At 46.9% G+C, this 15,356-nt stretch overlaps 1 protein-coding gene across 5 annotated transcripts in view; it reads left to right on the top strand.

Annotated features, from left to right (window-relative positions):
- The window catches only part of col16a1 (collagen, type XVI, alpha 1), a 410,059-nt gene that overhangs the window by 235,262 nt on the left and 159,441 nt on the right, over positions 1 to 15,356 (top strand). For all 5 annotated transcript variants that reach the window (XM_068006392.1, XM_068006393.1, XM_068006394.1 and 2 more), the window contains 3 exons: positions 534 to 587; positions 10,718 to 10,771; positions 14,651 to 14,782. In XM_068006392.1, coding sequence (XP_067862493.1) covers positions 534 to 587; positions 10,718 to 10,771; positions 14,651 to 14,782 — 240 coding nt within the window. The remainder of the gene's footprint in view (positions 1 to 533; positions 588 to 10,717; positions 10,772 to 14,650; positions 14,783 to 15,356) is intronic.

Raw genomic sequence — 15,356 nt, 5'->3', positions numbered from 1 at the left:
TGTTTGGTGTCGGCCGTGGCTCAGTGGCAGCACTCTCGCCTCTGATGTCAGAAGATTGTGGGTTCAAATCCCACTCCAGTGCCTCAAACACAAAATCTAGGCTGACACTCCAGTGCAATACTGATGGAGTGCTGCACTGTCGGAGGTGCCGTCTTTCAAGATGAGAGTTTAAACCGAGGCCCTACCTGCCCTCTCAGGTGGGCATAAAAGATCCCATGGCACTATTTCGAAGAAGAGCAGGGGGGTTCTCCCCAGTGTTCTGGCCAATATTTATCCCTCAACCAACATCACTAAAAACAGATTATCTGCCATTATCTCCCTCTTGTTTGTGGGATCTTGCTCTGCACAAATTGGCTGCCGCATTTCCCACATTACAACAGTGGCTGCACTTCAAAAGTACTTTATTGCCTGTAAAGAACTTTGTGACGTCCTGAGGTCCTGAAAGACGCTATATAAATGCAATTTCTTCTTTTCTTTAATCTCTAAATTTTCTTGACACTTCACTAAAGCTGTATTTTTTTTGTTGTTGACAGGGCAAGCGTGGTATTCAGGGTTTACCAGGGCATGAAGGGGAAAGAGGCAGCAAGGTAAGTACTTGAACCACAAATTCTCACTTCCCCTTCATCCACAGCTCACCTCCCTGAGGGGGAAGGTGGTTGGGTGGTGAATGTGATTGTTACAAAGTATCTAGAGCAGGGCGTCTCATCTGCTGCCTCGCGAGGCATTTAACCCCTGAACCCTGGCACCCGGAACCTCGAGGCCCAACCATCTTCAGCTGCTTCATCAATGACCTTCCCTCCATCACAAGGTCAGAAATGGGGATGTTCGCTGATGACTGCACAGTGTTCAGTTCCATTCACAGCCCCTCAGATAATGAAGCAGTCCGAGCCCGCATGCAGCAAGATCTGGACAATATCCAGGCTTGGGCTCATAAGTGGCAAGTAACATTTGCGCCAGATAAGTGCCAGGCAATGACCATCTCCAACAAGAGAGAGTCTAACCACCTCCCCTTGACATTCAACGACATTACCATCGCCGAATCCCCCACCATCAACATCCTGGGGGTCACCATTGACCAGAAACTTAACTGGACCAGCCATATAAATACCGTGGCTACGAGAGCAGGTCAGAGGCTGGGTATTCTGCGGCGAGTGACTCACCTCCTGACTCCCCAAAGCCTTTCCACCATCTACAAGGCACAAGTCAGGAGTGTGATGGAATACTCTCCACTTGCCTGGATGAGTGCAGCTCCAACAACACTCGAAGCTCGACACCATCCAGGACAAAGCAGCCCGCTTGATTGGCACCCCATCCACCACCCTAAACATTCACTCCCTTCACCACCGGCGCACAGTGGCTGCAGTGTGTACCATCCACAGGATGCACTGCAGCAACTCGCCAAGGCTTCTTTGACAGCACCTCCCAAAGCCGCGACTTCTACCACCTAGAGGGACAAGAGCAGCAGGTACATGGGAACAACACCACCTGCACATTCCCCTCCAAGTCACACACCATCCCGACTTGGAAATATATCGCCGTTCCTTCATCGTCGCTGGGTCAAAATCCTGGAACTCCCTTCCTAACAGCACTGTGGGAGAACCGTCACCACACGGACTGCAGCGGTTCAAGAAGGCGGCTCACCACCACCTTCTCAAGGGCAATTAGGGACGGGCAATAAATGCCGGCCTCACCAGCGACGCCCACATCCTATGAACGAATAAAACAAAAGCTCTGTCTCAGTGGAGATGCCCCCCGTGGTGGAGGGTAATACTGAATTTTTCTGCTCAGATCTGAAAAATGGCTACTGGAATTAGTTAGTGGAATTCAAGTTACTTGTGGAACTGTAATACAGTCAGTGTCATTACCTGTGGAACTGTATCCCAGTCAAGACATAACCTGTGGAACTGTATCCCAGTCAGTGTCATTACCTGTGGAACTGTATCCCAGTCAGTGTCATTCCCTGTGGAACTGTATCCCAGTCAGTATCATTACCTGTGGAACTGTAATACAGTCAGTGTCATTACCTGTGGAACTGTATCCCAGTCAAGACATAACCTGTGGAACTGTATCCCAGTCAGTGTCATTACCTGTGGAACTGTATCCCAGTCAGTGTCATTCCCTGTGGAACTGTATCCCAGTCGTGTCATTACTTATGGAACTGTATCCCAGACGGTGTCATTACCTGTGGAACTGTATCCCAGTCAGTGTCATTACCTGTGGAACTGTATCCCAGTCAATGTCATTACCTGTGGAACTGTATCCCAGTCAATGTCATTACCTGTGGAACTGTATCCCAGTCAAGTCAAAACCTGTGGAACTGTATCCCAGTCAGTGTCATTACCTGTGGAACTGTATCCCAGCCAGTGTCATTAACTGTGGAACTGTATCCCAGTCAGTGTCATTACCTGTGGAACTGTATCCCAGTCGTGTCATTACTTATGGAACTGTATCCCAGTTAAGTCATTGCCTGTGGAACTGTATCCCAGTCAGTGTCATTACCTGTGGAACTGTATCCCAGTCAATGTCATTACCTGTGGAACTGTATCCCAGTCAATGTCATTACCTGTGGAACTGTATCCCAGTCAATGTCATTACCTGCGGAACTGAATCCCAGTCAGTGTCATTACCAGTGCAACAGTATACCAGTCAGTGGCATTGCCTGTGGAACTGTATCCCAGCCAGTGTCATTACCTGTGGAACTGTATCCCAGTCAATGTCATTACCTGTGGAACTGTATCCCAGTCAGTGTCATTACCTGTGGAAATGTATCCCAGGCGGTGTCATTACCTGTGGAACTGCATCCCAGTTAGAGTCGTTACCTGTGGAACTGTATCCCAGTCAGTGTCATTACCTGTGGAACTGTATCCCAGTCAATGTCATTACCTGTGGAACTGTATCCCAGTCAATGTCATTACCTGTGGAACTGTATCCCAGTCAAGTCATAACCTGTGGAACTGTATCCCAGTCAGTGTCATTACCTGTGGAACTGTATCCCAGTCAATGTCATTACCTGTGGAACTGTATCCCAGTCAATGTCATTACCTGCGGAACTGAATCCCAGTCAAGTCATAACCTGTGGAACTGTACTCCAGTCAGTGTCATTACCTGTGGAACTGTATCCCAGTCAAGTCATTACCTGTGGAACTGCATCCCAGTCAGTGTCATTACCTGTGGAACTGTATCCCAGTCAGTGTCATTACCTGTGCAACAGTATACCAGTCAGTGGCATTGCCTGTGGAACTGTATCCCAGCCAGTGTCATTACCTGTGGAACTGTATCCCAGTCAGTGTCATTACCTGTGGAACTGTATCCCAGTCAGTGTCATTCCCTGTGGAACTGTATCCCAGTCAATGTCATTACCTGTGGAACTGTATCCCAGTCAGTGTCATTACCTGTGGAAATGTATCCCAGGCGGTGTCATTACCTGTGGAACTGCATCACAGTTAGAGTCGTTACCTGTGGAACTGTATCCCAGTCAGTGTCATTACTTATGGAACTGTATCCCAGGCGGTGTCATTACCTGTGGAACTGTATCCCAGTCAGTGTCATTACCTGTGGAACTGTATCCCAGTCAATGTCATTACCTGTGGAACTGTATCCCAGTCAATGTCATTACCTGTGGAACTGTATCCCAGTCAAGTCATTACCTGTGGAACTGTATCCCAGTCAATGTCATTACCTGTGGAACTGTATCCCAGTCAATGTCATTACCTGTGGAACTGTATCCCAGGCGGTGTCATTACCTGTGGAACTGTATCCCAGTCAGTGTCATTACCTGTGGAACTGTATCCCAGTCAGTGTCATTACCTGTAGAACTGTATCCCAGTCAGTATCATTACCTGTGGAACTGTATCGCAGTCAGTGTCATTACCTGTGGAACTGTATCCCACTCAGTGTCATTACCTGTGGAATTGTATCCCAGTTAGTGTCATTACCTGTGGAACTGTATCCCAGTCAGTGTCATTCCCAGTGAAACTGTATCCCAGTCAAGTCATTACCTATGGAACTGTATCCCAGTCAGAGTCATTACCTGTGGAACTGTATCCCAGGTGGTGTCATTAACTGTGGAACTGTATCCCAGTCAGTGTCATTCCCTGTGGAACTGTATCCCAGTCAGTGTCATTACCTGTGGAACTGTATCCCAGTCAGTGTCATTCCCTGTGCAACTGTATCCCACTTAGTGTCATTACCTGTGGAACTGTATCCCAGTCATTGTCATTCCCCGTGGAACTGTATCCCAGTCAAGTCATTAACTGTGGAACTGTATCCCAGTCAGAGTCATTCCCTGTGGAACTGTATCCCACTTAGCGTCATTACCTGTGGAACTGTATCCCAGTCAGTGTCATTCGCTGTGGAACTGTATCCCAGTCAGTGTCATTACCTGTGGAACTGTATCCCAGTCAGTGTCATTCCCTGTGGAACTGTATCCCAGTCAAGTCATTACCTGTGGAACTGTATCCCAGTCAGAGTCATTACCTGTGGAACTATATCCCAGTTAGTGTCATAACCTGTGGAACTGTATCCCAGTCAGTGTCATTCCATGTGGAACTGTATCCCAGTCACTGTCATTACCTGAGGAACTGTATCCCAGTCAGTGTCATTCCCTGTGGAACTGTATCCCAGTCAGTGTCATTACCTGTGGAACTGTATCCCAGTCAGTGTCATTCCCTGTGGAACTGTATCCCAGTCAAGTCATTACCTGTGGAACTGTATCCCAGTCAAGTCATTACTTATGGAACTGTATCCCAGGCGGTGTCATTACCTGTGGAACTGTATCCCAGTCAGTGTCATTCCCTGTGGAACTGTATCCCAGTCAGTGTCATTACCTGTGGAACTGTATCCCAGTCAGTGTCATTCCCTGTGGAACTGTATCCCAGTCAACTCATTACCTGTGGAACTGTATCCCAGTCAGAGTCATTACCTGTGGAACTATATCCCAGTTAGTGTCATAACCTGTGGAACTGTATCCCAGTCAGTGTCATTCCATGTGGAACTGTATCCCAGTCACTGTCATTACCTGAGGAACTGTATCCCAGTCAGTGTCATTCCCTGTGGAACTGTATCCCAGTCAGTGTCATTACCTGTGGAACTGTATCCCAGTCAGTGTCATTCCCTGTGAAACTGTATCCCAGTCAAGTCATTACCTGTGGAACTGTATCCCAGTCAAGTCATTACTTATGGAACTGTATCCCAGGCGGTGTCATTACCTGTGGAACTGTATCCCAGTCAATGTCATTACGTGTGGAACTGTATCCCAGCCTGTGTCATTACCTGTGGAACTGTATCCCAGTCAGTGTCATTACCTGTAGAACTGTATCCCAGTCAGTGTCATTACCTGTGGAACTGTATCCCAGTCAGTGTCATTACCTGTGGAACTGTATCCCAGTCAGTGTCATTATCTGTGGAAATGTATCCCAGGCGGTGTCATTACCTGTGGAACTGTATCCCAGTTAGTGTAGTTACCTGTGGAACTGTATCCCAGTCAGTGTCATTACTTATGGAACTGTATCCCAGTTAAGTCATTACCTGTGGAACTGTATCCCAGTCAGTTGGGGAGAGTTATAGAACAAAGAGATCTAGGAGTACAGATTCATAGCTCCTTGAAAGTGGAGTCACAGGTGGATAGGGTGGTGAAGAAGGCATTCAGCATGCTTGGTTTCATTGGTCAGAACATTGAATGCAGGAGTTGGGATGTCTTGTTGAAGTTGTACAGGGCATTGGTGAGGCCACACTTGGAGTACTGTGTACAGTTCTGGTCACCCTATTATAGAAAGGATATTATTAAACTAGAAAGAGTGCAGAAAAGATTTACTAGGATGCTCCCGGGACTTGATGGTTTGACTTACAGGGAGAGGTTAGACAGACTGGGACTTTATTCCCTGGAGAGTAGGAGGTTAAGGGGTGATCTTATAGAAGTCTATAAAATAATGAGGGGCATAGATAAGGTCGATAGTCAAAATCTTTTCCCAAAGGTAGGGGAGTCTATAACGAGGGGGCACAGATTTAAGGTGAGAGGGGAGAGATACAAAAGGATCCAGAGGGGCAATTTTTTCACTCAAAGGGTGGTGAGTGTCTGGAACGAGCTGCCAGAGGCAGTAGTAGAGGCGGGTACAATTTTGTCTTTTAAAAAGCATTTGGACAGTTACGTGGGGAAGATGGGTATCGAGGGATATGGGCCAAGTGCAGGCAATTGGGACTAGCTTAGTGGTATAAACTGGGCGACATGGACATGTTGGGCCGAAGGGCCTGTTTCCATGTTGTAACTTCTATGATTCTATGATTCTATTCTATGATTACCTGTGGAACTGTATCCCAGTCAGTGTCATTACCTGTGGAACTGTATCCCAGTCAGTGTCATTCCCTGTGGAACTGTATCCCAGTCGTGTCATTACTTATGGAACTGTATCCCAGGCGGTGTCATGACCTGTGGAACTGTATCCCAGTCAGTGTCATTTCCTGTGGAACTGTATCCCAGTCAATGTCATTACCTGTGGAACTGTATCCCAGTCAATGTCATTACCTGTGGAACTGTATCCCAGTCAATGTCATTACCTGTGGAACTGAATTCCAGTCAAGTCATAACCTGTGGAACTGTATCCCAGTCAGTGTCATTACCTGTGGAACTGTATCCCAGTCAAGTCATAACCTGTGGAACTGTATCCCAGTCAGTGTCATTACCTGTGGAACTGTATCCCAGTCAGTGTCATTACCTGTGGAACAGTATACCAGTCAGTGTCATTACCTGTGGAACTGTATCCCAGCCAGTGTCATTACCTGTGGAACTGTATCCCAGTCAGTGTCATTACCTGTGCAACTGTATCCCAGTTAGTGTCATTCCCTGTGGAACTGTATCCCAGTCGTGTCATTACATATGGAACTGTATCCCAGGCGGTGTCTTTACCTGTGGAACTGTATCCCAGTCAGTGTCATTACCTGTGGAACTGTATCCCAGTCAATGTCATTACCTGTGGAACTGTATCCCAGTCAATGTCATTACCTGTGGAACTGTATCCCAGTCAATGTCATTACCTGTGGAACTGAAACCCAGTCAAGTCTTAACCTGTGGAACTGTATCCCAGTCAGTGTCATTACCTGTGGAACTGTATCCCAGTCAGTGTCATTACCTGTGGAACAGTATACCAGTCAGTGTCATTACCTGTGGAACTGTATCCCAGCCAGTGTCATTACCTGTTGAACTGTATCCCAGTCAGTGTCATTACCTGTGGAACTGTATCCCAGTCGTGTCATTACTTATGGAACTGTATCCCAGGCGGTGTCTTTACCTGTGGAACTGTATCCCAGTCAGTGTCATTACCTGTGGAACTGTATCCCAGTCAATGTCATTACCTGTGGAACTGTATCCCAGTCAATGTCATTACCTGTGGAACTGTATCCCAGTCAATGTCATTACCTGTGGAACTGAATCCCAGTCAAGTCATAACCTGTGGAACTGTACTCCAGTCAGTGTCATTACCTGTGGAACTGTATCCCAGTCAAGTCATAACCTGTGGAACTGTATCCCAGTCAGTGTCATTACCTGTGGAACTGTATCCCAGTCAGTGTCATTACCTGTGGAACTGTATCCCAGTCAGTGTCATTCCCTGTGGAACTGTATCCCAGCCAAGTCATTACCTGTGGAACTGTATCCCAGTCAGAGTCAATACCTGTGGAACTGTATCCCAGTCAGTGTCATTCCCTGTGGAACTGTATCCCAGTCAAGTCATTACTTATGGAACTGTATCCCAGGCGGTGTCATTACCTGTCGAACTGTATCCCAGTCAATGTCATTACCTGTGGAACTGTATCCCAGTCAGTGTCATTACCTGTGGAACTGTATCCCAGTCAGTGTCATTACCTGTGGAACAGTATACCAGTCAGTGTCATTACCTGTGGAACTGTATCCCAGCCAGTGTCATTACCTGTGGAACTGTATCCCAGTCAGTGTCATTACCTGTGGAACTGTATCCCAGTTAGTGTCATTCCCTGTGGAACTGTATCCCAGTCGTGTCATTACTTATGGAACTGTATCCCAGGCGGTGTCTTTACCTGTGGAACTGTATCCCAGTCAGTGTCATTACCTGTGGAACTGTATCCCAGTCAATGTCATTACCTGTGGAACTGTATCCCAGTCAATGTCATTACCTGTGGAACTGTATCCCAGTCAATGTCATTACCTGTGGAACTGAATCCCAGTCAAGTCATAACCTGTGGAACTGTACTCCAGTCAGTGTCATTACCTGTGAAACTGTATCCCAGTCAAGTCATAACCTGTGGAACTGTATCCCAGTCAGTGTCATTACCTGTGGAACTGTATCCCAGTCAGTGTCATTACCTGTGGAACTGTATCCCAGTCAGTGTCATTCCCTGTGGAACTGTATCCCAGCCATGTCATTCCCTGTGGAACTGTATCCCAGTCGTGTCATTACTTATGGAACTGTATCCCAGGCGGTGTCTTTACCTGTGGAACTGTATCCCAGTCAGTGTCATTACCTGTGGAACTGTATCCCAGTCAATGTCATTACCTGTGGAACTGTATCCCAGTCAATGTCATTACCTGTGGAACTGTATCCCAGTCAATGTCATTACCTGTGGAACTGAATCCCAGTCAAGTCATAACCTGTGGAACTGTACTCCAGTCAGTGTCATTACCTGTGGAACTGTATCCCAGTCAAGTCATAACCTGTGGAACTGTATCCCAGTCAGTGTCATTACCTGTGGAACTGTATCCCAGTCAGTGTCATTACCTGTGGAACTGTATCCCAGTCAGTGTCATTCCCTGTGGAACTGTATCCCAGCCATGTCATTACCTGTGGAACTGTATCCCAGTCAGAGTCAATACCAGTGGAACTGTATCCCAGTCAGTGTCATTCCCTGTGGAACTGTATCCCAGTCAAGTCATTACTTATGGAACTGTATCCCAGGCGGTGTCATTACCTGTGGAACTGTATCCCAGTCAATGTCATTACCTGTGGAACTGTATCCCAGCCAGTGTCATTACCTGTGGAACTGTATCCCAGTCAATGTCATTACCTGTGGAACTGTATCCCAGTCAGTGTCATTACCTGTAGAACTGTATCCCAGTCAGTGTCATTACTTATGGAACTGTATCCCAGTTAAGTCATTACCTGTGGAACTGTATCCCAGTCAGTGTCATTACCTGTGGAAATGTATCCCAGGCGGTGTCATTACCTGTATCCCAGTTAGTGTTGTTACCTGTGGAACTGTATCCCAGTCAGTGTCATTATTAATGGATCTGTATCCCAGTTAAGTCATTACCTGTGGAACTGTATCCCAGTCAGTGTCATTACCTGTGGAACTGTATCCCAGTCAGTGTCATTAACTGTGGAACAATATCCCAGTCAGTATCATTCCGTGTGGAACTGTATCCCAGTCAAGTAATTACCTGTGGAACTGTATCCCAGTCAATGTCATTACCTGTGGCACTGTATCCCAGTCAGTGTCATTACCTGTGGAACTGTATCCCAGTCAGTGTCATTACCTGTGGAACTGTATCCCAGTCAGTGTCATTACCTGTGGAACTGTATCCCAGTCAGTATCATTCCCTGTGGAACTGTATCGCAGTCAGTGTCATTACCTGTGGAACTGTATCCCAGTCAATGTCATTCCCTGTGGAACTGTATCCCAGTCAGTGTCATTACCTGTGGAACTGTATCCCACTCAGTGTCATTACCTGTGGAACTGTATCCCAGTTAGTGTCATTACCTGTGGAACTGTATCCCAGTCATTGTCATTCTCTGTGGAACTATATCCCAGTCAAGTCATTACCTGTGGAACTGTATCCCAGTCAGAGTCATTACCTGTGGAACTGTATCCCAGTTTGTGTCATTACCTGTGGAACTGTATCCCAGTCAGTGTCATTCCCTGTGGAACTGTATCCCAGTCAGTGTCATTACCTATGGAATTGTATCCCAGTCAGTGTCATTCCCTGTGGAACTGTATCCCAGTTAAATCATTACCTGTGGAACTGTATCCCAGTCAGAGTCATTACCTGTGGAACTGTATCCCAGTTAGTGTCATTACCTGTGGAACTTTATCCCAGTTAGTGTCATTACCTGTGCAACTGTATCCCAGTCAGAGTCATTACCTGTGGAACTGTATCCCAGTTAGTGTCATTACCTGTAGAACTGTATCCCAGTCAGAGTCATTACCTGTGGAACTGTATCCCAGTCAGTGTCATTACTTGTGGAACTGTATCCCAGTCAGAGTCATTACCTGTGGAACTGTATCCCAGTCAGTGTCATTACTTGTGGAACTGTATCCCAGTCAGAGTCATTACCTGTAGAACTGTATCCCAGTCAGTGTCATTACTTGTGGAACTGTATCCCAGTCAGAGTCATTACCTGTGGAACTGTATCCCAGTCAGTGTCATTACTGTGGAACTGTATCCCAGTCAGAGTCATTACCTGTGGAACTGTATCCCAGTTAGTGTCATTACCTGTAGAACTGTATCCCAGTCAGTCATTCCCTGTGGAACTGTATCCCAGTCAGTGTCATTACTTGTGGAACTGTATCCCAGTCAGAGTCATTACCTGTGGAACTGTATCCCAGTCAGAGTCATAGACTTTGGGAGAGGAAGGGACAGAGAATCAAATAAGTGTGAAGTTGTTTCTTTTAAATGGTGTCCTATTGTTTGAAACCAGTGACCGTGTTGCACTGGTGATTGAGATTCTGTCAGTCACTCTCGTCTGTTTTTAAGGGTGACCGTGGAGACCCAGGGCTCACAGGAGGTGTGGGACTCAAAGGAGAAAAGGTTTGTGTTACAATTTGTTGTTGTGAATTGGAAGATTTCTTCTCTGACAGAACCTTGGGATTGTATCTCTGTTTGATGCCAAACTCCATTTCAGGTGTCAGCCATGGCTCAGTGGGGAGCACTCTCACCTCTGGGTCAGAAGGTCATGGGTTTGAGTCCCACTCCAGAGACTTGAGCACTAAATCTAGGCTGACACTCCAGTGCAGTACTGTGGGAGTTCTGCACTATCGGAGGTGCCGGCTTGCAATTGGACATTAAACCGAGGTCCCGTCTGCTCTCAGGTGGATGTGAAAGATCTCACGGCACTATTCGATGGGGAGCAGGGGAGTTCTCCCCGGTGTCCTGGGCAATATTTATTCCTCAACTAACACCACTAAAAACAGATTATCTGGTCATTTATCTCATTGCTGTTTGTGGGATCTTGCTGTGCGCACATTGGTTGCTGTGTTTCCTACATTACAAGAGCGACTACACTTCAAAATTACTTAATTGGCTGTAAAGCACTTTGGGATGTCCTGAGGTCATGAAAGGTGCTATATAAATGCAATTTGTTGCTCAGAACTAGACTCTCTGTTTGAATCATATTATAATAACAAGTTGCCTTTGTCCTGATTTTAAAACAGCCCAAGGTACTTCACAGAGGCTTAATACGAAATAAATGGAGGCTGTGGCAAATAAGGAGATATTAGGAGGGTTGGAATGGGGGCCAGGAAGGGAATGTTGTTGATCACCACGAGGTCGGTCTCTTTGATGAGTTGAGCTCAGAGAAGGCATGGGAGGCGGGGGGGGGGAGATAAGAGAATAACTAGACAAGGATTTGGGATCGGGGCTACAGCAGGGGGAAGCCTGGGGGCGAAGTTTAGCTTGGTGGGCTAGGTGAAGGGAGGGAAGCAGCAAAGTCAGCTGAATAAATGGTCTCAATCTTAGTGAGAAAAAAGTCCATGAGGCCCTCGCACCTGTTGTTGGAGGTGAGGGTGGAGGGGGCAGGGGAGAGAGATTTAAGGAGATGGTTGGAAGTGGAGGAAAGAAGCTGGGGGCTATCTTTGCTCCCCAGAATGATTCTGGAATATCATAGAATCATTGAAACATCACAGCACGGAAGGAGGCCATTCGGCCCATCGAGTCTGGGCCGGCTCTATGCAAGAGCAATCCAGCTAGTCCCGCTTCCCCACCCTATCCCCATAACCCTGCAAATTTTTTCCTTTCAAGTACTTATCCAGTTCTCTTTTGAAGGCCATGATTGAATCTGCCTCCACCACCCCCTCGGGCAGTGCATTCCAGATCATAACCACTCGCTGTGTAAAAAAGTTTTTCCTCATGTCACCTTTGGTTCTTTTGCCAATCACCTTAAATCTATGTCCTCTGGTTCTTGACCCTTCCGCCAATGGGAACAGTTTCTCTCTATCTACTCTGTCTAGACCCTTCATGATTTTGAATACCTCTATCAAATCTCCTCACAACCGTCTCTGTTCCAAGGAGAACAACCCCAGCTTCTCCAGTCTATCCACGTAACTGAAGTCTCTCATCCCTGGAATCATTCTAGTAAATCTTTTCTGCACCCTCTCTAAGGCCTTCACATCTTCCTAAAGTGCGATGCCCAGAACTGGACACAATACTCCAGTTATGGCCGAACCAGTGTTTTATAAAAGTTCATCATGACTTCCATACTTTTGTACTCTATGCTTCTATTTATAAAGCCCAGGATCCCGTCTGCTTTTTAAACTGCTTTCTCAACCTGCCTTGCCACCTTCAACGATTTGTGCACATATACCCCCAGATCTCTCTGTTCCTGTACCCTTTTTAGAGTTGTGCCCTCTAGTTTATATTGCCTCTCCTCGTTCTTCCCACCGAAATGTATGCCTTTGCATTTTCCTGGGTTAAATTTCATCTGCCATGTGTCCGCCCATGCCACCGGCCTGTCTATATCCTCTTGAAGTCTGTCACTATCCTCCTCACTGTTTACTACACTTCCAAGTTTTGTGTGATCAGCAAATTTTGAAATTGTGCCCTGTACACCCAAGCCCAAGTCATTAATATATATCCAGAAAAGCAGTGGTCCCAGCACTGACCCCTGGGGAACACCACTGTACACCTCCCTCCAGTCCGAGAAACAACCGTTCACCACTACTCTGTTTCCTGTCCCTTAGCCAATTCTGTATCCATGTTGCTTCTGCCCCTTTTATTCCATGGGCCACAATCTTGATGATAAGCCTACTGTGCGGCACTTTATCAAACCACTTTTGAAAGTCCATATACACCACATTAACCGAATTGCCCTCATCTACCCTCTCTGTTACCTCATCAAAAAACTCTATCAGGTTAGCTAAACACGATTTGCCTTTAACAAATCCGTGCTGACTTTCCCTAATCAATCCACACTCGTCCAAGTGACTGTTAATTCTGTCCCTAATTATCGTTGCTAAAAGTTTCCCCACCACTGAGGTTAAACTGACTGGCCTATAGTTGCTGGGTTTATCCTGACACCCTTTTTTGAACAAGGGTGTAACATTTGCAATTCTCCAGTCCTCTGGTACCACCCCCGTATCTAAGGATGTTTGGAAGATTACGGCCAGTACCTCCGTAATTTCCACCCTTACTTCCCTCAGCAAACTAGGATGCATCCCATCCGGACTGGGTGCCTTATCTACTTTAAGTACAGCTATCCTTTCTAGTACCTCTTCTTTATCAGTTTTTAGCCCATCCAGTATCTCAACTATATCTTCCTTTACTGAGACTCTGGCAGCATCTTCTTCCTTGGTAAAGACAGATGCAAATTGTTCATTTAGTACCTCGGCCATCCCCTCTGCCTCTTTGAATATTGGCTGGTTTTGGCAAAGGAGAGCAGGACCCAGTAGTGCTTTATGTGGTCCAGCCAGATCTGCACCAGATATACTCAAGTCTGCACCCCTTGGACTTGAAGGAGTGAAGATGGGCATCATACCAGAGGGCATGACCAGGATGGGATTGAGTAAAGGTTTTACTAGGGACAAGAGCATCGAATGTGGAGGGGGCGAGAGTGGTTGAGCAGATTGACGGCTGCAGAAATATCGTGATGAATGGAGGTTGACGAACTTAGACCCCAGTGGAGGTGATGGGTGGGAAGGTCGGCAAGAGAGGATGTTGGGACAGTTGGTGTTGTTTCTCGTAAAGAAGCAGCGACGGATGCCTCGATGGGCCCTTCGGAGAATGCCAAGAAAGACACAGAGGGAAGCTGTGGGTTTATCCAAGGGGGTTTCAAGCCTGGAAGCAGAGTAGGAAGGCAGAAAAGTAGTTATGGGTTGAGGTTGGGATTGAGGGGCAGGGGCAAAGTACCCAAGAGCGGAGAAATGAAAGGTGGCATGATTGGGTGACAGGAAGATGGGGGACAGGAGAGAAGGGCTCTAGAGGGGCTAAGGGAAAAAAAGAGATAGAAATAATGTGCTCGGCTCCAGATCGGCAGCGACGGGAATGGACACAGGGGGAATTCAGGTTACGCAGGCCCAGCACAGATTAGGAGCGACATGTCCTGGTCATAATCAGAGGACAGGGAGGGGACGGTATGAAAAAGTCCAAAATTAAAATATGAAGTCCTGTGGTGGGATGAAGTTGACTCGTAGGCAGGGTGGAGTCAGCTTGGCGGATCCACGAGGCAGTGTCCAGTTAGGGAGACAGATGTGGAGAAGGAATGGATGCGGCAGCTGTTCGAGGGATAGAATCCCTCAGTAGGGAGCTGCAAGCCCAGAGCCACCTTTCCTGTTTCAATGTAATGGATTCACACAGCCACTGCAGAATTATTTGTGGGTGAATTCCAGGCTGTGGGAAGGCATGTTATTGTCAGTGTGTGTTGGCAGTGGTGTGGCGATCCACACTACAACTCAGGTCTTTCTCTTTACAACACAGGGGGATGGATGTGGAACGTGCTTGACTGCTCAACCCAGTCATCTCGAAGCAGCTGCCCCAGATGATGGAAGATCTGGAAGAGATGACTACACAGGCCGACTGTCTACAGCCCAAGCTCAGCCTGGCAAACAGGTGAGTCCTTCCATTGCAAATGTTGTAGTCAGGGTTACAGGCCGATCAATACATAACAGAGATTCAGGGGATCCAACAACAGCCAAAAATGCAGAGAGATGAGGAATATTAGTGCTGGGGTACGGAGCAGTTTCCATTCTGGGCACCCAGTGTTGGCATCAAGCGTTCCCAGGTCTGTTCCAGTTAGATGCTGGTTAAAGTTCCCTCCACTCTGCGCCAACAATGAGCCTCAGCCACCACCTCAGAAGAGCTCCCTCCATTTCACTGCCCATCAAGTTGCTAATTTGGTGCCAACGAGTGCCATGTTCGGGATAGTTTATGTGACGGGCTGATTGTCCATTGAGAGCTAGGCTGTGACTGTCCAACTCATTTCACAAAGGGCCTTTGCGGATAGGGCAAAGTTTCATCCCACTAAATGTGTGCTGGATTTGAACGCAAACCCCAAAGATGATAAACCAGTATCCAACTCATTGTGTGAAAGGCACTTTCATTGAATATTATACTTGGGGCTGGAGGACCTGTTGGAGATCACTGAAGGATGCTGAACTTTTATCGTCATCTTCTGAAATGTTGG

This window comes from Heptranchias perlo, chromosome 26 (assembly GCF_035084215.1).
Source record: "Heptranchias perlo isolate sHepPer1 chromosome 26, sHepPer1.hap1, whole genome shotgun sequence".
Classification (NCBI taxonomy): domain Eukaryota; kingdom Metazoa; phylum Chordata; class Chondrichthyes; order Hexanchiformes; family Hexanchidae; genus Heptranchias; species Heptranchias perlo.
The sequence above is the reverse complement of the archived record's forward strand: the minus strand, read 5'-3'. Positions and strand labels throughout refer to the sequence as shown.